The sequence below is a fragment of the Barbus barbus genome, assembly GCF_936440315.1.
Source record: "Barbus barbus genome assembly, chromosome: 49".
NCBI lineage: Eukaryota > Metazoa > Chordata > Actinopteri > Cypriniformes > Cyprinidae > Barbus > Barbus barbus.
Window position 1 is genome coordinate 16,006,638 of NC_136727.1, and position 7,663 is coordinate 16,014,300.

Below are 7,663 nucleotides of genomic sequence, written 5' to 3' on the forward strand. Positions count from 1 at the left end.
CAGTATGTCTGTAAGACCATGTTTATCTAGCAAACTAGTTAACCGGTAACGGATACAACAGATGCCTTGGTACCTTCAGTGCTTGGTCCCTAATAAACTACAAAAAATATTCTAGTAAAGGATGGAAAGCAAAATGCTGTTTATTATATTTAATGGGTTAGTTCACCCAAAAATGAAAATTATTCACCCTCATGTCGTCAAAAAGCCGTAAGACGAAATTTAGATATTTCGGATGAAATCCAAGAGCTTTCTGACCCTGCATAGACAGCAATGCAACCGAAACCTTCAAGGCCAGGAAAGGTAGTAAGAACATCGTTAAAATAGTCCATGTGACATCAGTGATTCAACCTTAATTTTATGAAGCTACGGGAATACTTTTTGTGTGCAAAGAAAACAAAAATCTGACTTTATTGAACAATTTCTTCTCTTCCGTGTCAGTCGACGCGCGTTCACAAGAGTATCACAACGCATGCATGGTACTCTCCTGAACGCTCGTCGAAGATGAACGAAGGTCTTACAGGTTTGGAACGACGTGAAGGAGAGTAAACTAACCATTTTTATAGATTATTAACTGTTCTATTTATGTTTTTGTTTTTTTGATGGTGGCGAGTCCAATAATTAGAACATGACACATTATGCTTTTCTTTTTATTTAACAGTCTGGATCATGGAACACAGCGGAGGGAACATGAGTAGAGAAGAACTCCTAAATTGTAGGTCTACATATACATTTTTTTCACAGGACACCATTTTACAGAAGACCAAAATAAAATCTCAAGTATAAAATGTTTGCTGTGTACATGTGGTCCAAAATATTTATGTAGAACAAAAAAGTAGATCCAAGACCAATATGATTCTTGAAGACATTTTGTGGACTTAATTGTGTTCTCTTTTCTTGTGAGCAGATTTCTGTGATCTGACACTGGATTCAAACACGGCACACAATCGTCTCTCTGTTGTAGACGGCAACAAGAAGTTGATATGTAATCCAGAACCAGTGTCATATCCTGATAATCCAGAGAGATTTGACGGCCTTCCGCAGGTTCTGTGTAAAGAGCGTCTGTCTGGGCGCTGTTACTGGGAGGCTGAATGGAGCGGGTTGGGTGATATGGTCGTGTCATATGAAGGAATCGGCAGGAAAGGAAAACATTGTGAAAGCAGGTTCGGAGCCAATGACCAATCCTGGATTCTGAGCTGCTTCGGGGAGAAACTGATTGCCTGGCATGATAATGTGGGAGCACACATTCCTCCCCCAGCACCTCCCCTAAACAAAGTAGGAGTGTATGTGGACGAGCCGGCTGGGATTCTGTCCTTCTACAGCATCTCTGACACAAACACACTCCGACATTTATACACATTCAACACCAAATTCACTGAACCCCTCTATGCTGGATTTGTGCTGTATACTAATTCAGTGTCTCTCTGTGATGTAAAAAAAACAGGATGAGTAATTTACATTTACATTTAGCTGACGCTTTTATCCAAAGCGACTTACAATTGCTATATATGTCAGAGGTCGCACGCAGGGGCGTAGCCATCATTTCAAAAGTGGGGGGTGGGGGGGAATGTCTAGAGCTATACCTGTTCTTTTTTTCAGTTAACCCTTGTCTAATTGACATGTTTTATTTTTAATCATACCTTTTTACTTAATATGCTTTATGATTATATTGTTATATATGATTATAAAACAGAAGGAAAGAGAAAAAATAAAGAAATACAACAGCTTGTCACTGGGACAGTACCATTAAAAGGACATCTTTGTACCTTATTTACCCCAAAAAGTTTCATAGTTGTACATTACGGTTCATATTGGTACTCTATATGTGCACCTTTTTGAGTATAAGTTACAAAGATGTCCTTATAAGGGTACTATTGTTTACATATTTCAGATTGTATTGTGTGTGTGTTGTATGTAGAGTACATGGCACACAGTAATGGATACTTGCACATTCACATACTACTTTATTCTGTTCTGTTCTATTATACATTAGTCTGATTAGTCTGTTAAAATAAATATCTTATCATAGACAATGCTGTAAATAATCTTTACCTCTGAAGCCTCACTGAAACTTTCTGCCTCATTCATTCTCATCTGTGTATTCACTTCTGCCTCTGTCTACAGCAAATAAAGCAGTGTTTGAAACATCTACATACAGGGAATAGTGACATACAGAAGAAAATAACTAATTAATTAAAAATAACTAATTAAATACACTGCTGGACAATAACCAATCATTTGTATCCTAAATTATTTTTTAACACTTTAGAATGATAAACACATATTCACTATTAACTATGACTTTTACGTCAATAAACTCTTCATTTACTGCTTATTAATATCTTGTAAGGTAGTCGTTGTAGTTGTTAAGTTTAGGATTATGGGATGCAGAATATGATCATGAAGAATACAGAATTAATATGTGCTTAAGTACTAATAAACAACCAATATGCAAGCTAATAATTACCTACTGTAGTTAAAAATGATAGATGAGAAGTTGTTCATCATACTAATGTTATTTTTTATCTAATTATGTGTTTTCTATGATTGGTCCATATATAATCCTACAAACACTTGTATTAATAGATTTTATACAATATAAAAACAGCCAGGTATTAAAAGCCACTCTATCAGTTCTTCTCAGCTGTGAAGTGTGTTTTTCTTGTGTGTCGTCCTGATTCTGCTCTAACAAACCTAGGCTGACTGTTTCTTGTTCATTCTTGACAACACATAAAAACGTCAAATGAGTGCAATAATGACAGAGCAGCCCTAAATGAAGATCGGTCCTGTATCAGATCAGTGCTTGCACACTTGATTGAAATACATAATGTAACTTAGATTTGAGTTAAAACATGTCACAATGCTGCAAACGCTGTAAAAGCTCAGTTCAACATTATCTTTATTCTTATTTGAAGGGTTCTGATAACATACATACGTGTTAAAATAAAAGACGTTACAAAAGAGTTACGGAAAAATACACTGAAAATAAATAAGTGCATGTTTGTCCAGGCAGCTTTTTTTTCTCCATATAATGAACATCAAAACTGGCTAATTATTCAACAAGAGCAATAGGCAGAGTCACTCAACATTGTGCAACACTATTCGGATCCCACATGACAACTTACGCTGCTTGACTTCTTCGTAAAAAAGGAGTGAAGAGTTTCTTGCCGCTTTGAACTCATCTGGATACAGCGCGGGACCGCTGGCGCGAGCCTTGGCATGTCGTGACGTCACAAACTGAGTGACTGATTGCCATGGAAACGTAAACGTCATGTATATCTTGTCTCTTTGAATTTTTAATAATTCCATTAAAACCTCAACATGTCGAGAACACAACTGTCCAATGAAAAAGTGCGGGGGACGAATTTACTTTTTCCCCTGGTCGCACGCCTCTGGAGCAACTAGGGGTTAAGTGTCTTGCTCAGGGACACATTGGTGTCTCACAGTGGATTCGAACCCGGGTCTCTCACACCAAAGGCATGTGTCTTAGCCACTGCGCCATCACCACCCATTTCAATTTCAATTTCAATTTCAATTCTGCTGATGAAATTAGCTCATTTTTGGTCTTGTTGAAGAAACAGCTGCCCTTATGATTGTAGTATAACCAACAAATTTAGGGTTGATTTAAGTTTTTATATTTTTAACTCAACTAATATAACCCTACAGTTTAATCCTTAAAGATATAATTTTTTATTACGAAAAACCAAAATCGTTCATCCACATGCAAAACTGGCTTAAATCTCCTTTGTTTTCCTTTTTTTCTTGTTCATCCCCGAGGCTTATAAATAACAAAAACAAATGCAATTTTAATGCATTATGATTATATTAATTTTATGATTATTCAGATATTTATTCTTTTTGTCCCTGTTCATATATAATCTCATACTATGATGTACGCAAACCAATTCTAGTTGTTTTCTTTCTCTTTTTTTGTGTCATTATGATTGTTCATTGTTAAAGCTACTACCATCTTTCCCTGAGCTTGTATGTTCTGCAGTAATAATAAATAATAATAAAAATAAAATAAGAGCGACAGGCACACAAACATCTCAAAGCATCAATAAATCCACAACCCTACCTAGTATGTTTTCCTCCATGTTTGTAATTTCTGCACAAAGGAGGTCAGTGTCAATCAGCTGCTCAAAGATCTTACCTTTGGAGAGGATCGTTGATTTTACTCCAAAAATGTAAGTATTACTACTTAGAAATTAAGATTCCTTCAGAATGCATTGGTTGCCCAACACTTATGAACAATAATAATGATAAATGCTGACCAATAATTAATTATATTTTTTAGTAAAACAAGCTAAATGTAATTTTCTTTTTTCATATGCCATAGCTATGCATGACTGAATGAATGATGCATTTATATAGAGCTTTATTGTGTATTGCTGTACACCCAAAGCGCTTTACAATCATGTGGGGGTCTCTCCTCAACCACCACCAGTGTGCAGCATCCACTTGGATGATGCGACGGCAGCCACAGCACAACGGCGCCAGTGCGCTCACCACACACCAGATACAGGTGGAGAGGAGAGTGTGATAGAGCCAATCAAGTGGATGGGGATTACTAGGAGGCCATGATTGATAAGGGCCAGTGGAGGGAATTTGGCCACTAGACTGTACACTAGACAAATGCAGCCAAGGTGAATACATCTCAATTTTCAGCCAAGTAATGAATTAATGCATATGTTAATGAAACAATTATATTTTATTTACTGACAACAGGAAAGATGAACAAATGAGTAAAATGTAAATAAAAGTAACCATGACAATAAATAAACCAGTCAACAACACATGAAAAAGCTTTAGTCAAACAAAATTGTTCTAAAAATCATGTATTTCCAGGCAGTGAACCCACATCCTACTGCATCTCAACACAGCTGAGCCAGTTCTGCAGCTTTATTCTGATGAAGACCACCGTGTCCAGCTTCACCTGTCTCTGCTGTCAATCACGTCCGTCACTGCTGCCTGAGTGCACAGAAAGGATGAGGAAGACCATGATGACACCCCTGTACCACACACAATCTTGAAGCAAAAGCAGGAGAACGCATGTGGGAAAATCTAGCTGCCAAATGCATAATTGTAAATTTACAAAACATTAAATGCACTAACGCGCAACAAAGCTGCTTGTTTCTTAAAGTTTATTTCTTCAGAGTACTTCTATAATATAAATGCTTACATATATTTCATACAATTTCTATTTGGGGCTTTAAAGGGTTAGTTCACCCAAACATATACATTCAGTCGTTATTTACACACATCCACATTGTTCAATCCTTGTGTGTGTGTGTGTGTGTGTTTGTCCTGCTGGTTTCTGTTCATACAATATCAGTCAATGAAGCCTAACTTTCAGATTCTTCGTGAAATTATTTGACGATGCTTTTGAAGCTTCTGAAACTCCTGCTCCATTGACTGATGTTGTATAAACAGAAACCAGCAGGACAAACTTGAATAAAATCACATCTTCAATTTCTTTTGGTCTTTCTCTAGATGCTGTCGCTGGCTCTGGGGTCACTGAGGATGAAGAGACCACAGCAGCATCCGGTTCAGATGAGGCAGTAAGGGCAGCTGGAGTGATGGAGCGTCTCATTCATGGCACTGGATCATTTCCAGGATGCTGCTGTGGACTTCTCCATCCTCACTGCACACACCAGTCTGCAGACATTTCAGATCATACAAAGATGCACAAACATAATACACAAGCAGTCATTTTAACAGCACAATGTCATTTGATTTCTGTATTAGAAGTAACAAAATTATTTTTTACTTTATATTTTTGTTTTCCTTTTTTTCCCACAAATCCCGCGGTCACCTGCTCCAGCACAAAAGCTCTGCATCAAATGCACAGCAATCAAGAATCAGAAAAGCGCTGTAACAGCTTCGTTTGAAATCACAATCATTAAAATAAACGAAACCTTAAGATTTCAAATATTTTTTATTCATTTCAGTAACTGAAAGGTTTTCAGCTCACTGAGAGCCTTTGAATATTCTTGTAGAATATTTTCCTGTCTCTTATTAAATAGACATTTAATGGTCTTTAAGATGTATAAGGTTTATGTAAATGCACTTTGGAGACGCGAGTGTTTACTGGAGCTATACAAATATACTGTAACGTTACTGTCTAGCATCTACACCTTCAGCAAATCAACAATTTACTATACAGGAGCTCAAGAAATGCGATTTTAACACATGTAACCGTGTTTTTGATCGATAATACTCACATTTGTAAACACCCGCGTCGCTGATCTCCGTCACGTGATGATGACGTATCCTCTCACGCGGGGCTTCTGGGATAGAAAAGTGTGCATCGGATGAACACTCAAGAATCTGGGCAGAAGCAGTAGGATATCCGGGAACTTGTCGACTACTCGTCGCGGTTTTCAACTCTAGCGCAGCGGTTTTCAACTCCAGTCCAAAACTTACGTCCATCGTAAAACAATTCGGACCAGGTTCGATTTTCTGCATTTTCACATCCTTAGCATGCATTTTGATAGGAAAGGATGACGAATATGAAAAAATTTTTGAAAAACACATATGAAAATTTGGACTCTGTGTGCTAGGACCTTTACTTCAGGTCTTTGCAGTGTTCGTATTTACCGTAAGGGGATACTTGACTATAGATGTAGGCTCGATTTCTCATGACACCAGCGCTGCAGCCACCTTACGATCACATGTGCCATCAAAGTACCGCAAGAGCAAAACAAGACCAGCCGCCGAGGTCAGGCGCTGCTGCTGCTGCTCAAAATCGGCTGCGAAAGCCTTGATGACGACACTTTTTTCTGATTGGTCAGATTCTGTGATGACAAGCACGACATGTTTTGCATGAACAAAGTAAAATCGGTCGTTTAAGACACTCGCTAATGTGAACAATGTAAGCCAGCATCTTCTGTTTAGTCCAGAGTGTGTTATGATGTAATATTGATTGATTCTTATGTTTATTTAATAAAGAATCATTATTCATGTGGATACCATTCCACATTAAGATATGAGATACAGAAACTCAGTGTAAAGCATAAGATAAGGTTTTGACTGATGGGACATGTGATAAATAAATAGAAGATTATGAAAATATACTTTTTTTATTGCGAATTTGAAAGAGATGTCACAGCAGAGCTTGTCTTATGTGTAAAATCCCACGATGGCACGCATTCAGCTGATGTATGTGATAACATGAACACATTGGAGACCATGCACTTTTCATTTAAGTTTGTTAATGCTCCAGATACTATTTATTACTGTGAGGCTGATGATGCTGAGACACCCGTGACCCTACTGTTACTACTTCATCCCCTACCACAAGTTATGAGGTGACGTGACTCTAGAAGTTCCATTTGGAACTGTAACTCTTTCAAAACAGTCGTGCTGAAACCCATTCTTTTTGACAGTTTCAGCAGATTTTTTTAAAGGGGTCATCGGATGCCTATTTTCCACAAATTGATATGACTCTTTAGGGTCTTAATGAAAAGTCTATAACATACTTTGGTTAAAATTTCTCAATGGTAGTGTAAAAAACACCTTCTTTACCCTGTCAAAATCAGCTCTGTTTTCAGCAAGCCGTTTTTTAGTCCATGTTGCTTTAAATGCTCATGACGAGCAGTACTGTTTACTTCAGCCGCAAAACTGGCTAACTAGCACATATTAGGAAAGGCAATTTGCAAAGATT

The 7,663-nt window shown here is 37.5% G+C and overlaps 1 protein-coding gene across 1 annotated transcript; it reads left to right on the forward strand.

Moving 5' to 3' along the window:
* Window positions 1–501: 501 nt before the first annotated feature.
* On the forward strand, window positions 502–5,562 carry LOC306867314 (stonustoxin subunit alpha-like; the record flags this gene model as incomplete). Its single annotated transcript, XM_079412915.1, has 4 exons — window positions 502–520; window positions 659–712; window positions 905–1,428; window positions 5,491–5,562. 4 exons carry the CDS (start codon window positions 502–504, stop codon window positions 5,560–5,562), a joined length of 669 nt encoding a protein of 222 aa, XP_079269041.1.
* Between the last annotated feature and the right edge of the window lie 2,101 nt (window positions 5,563–7,663).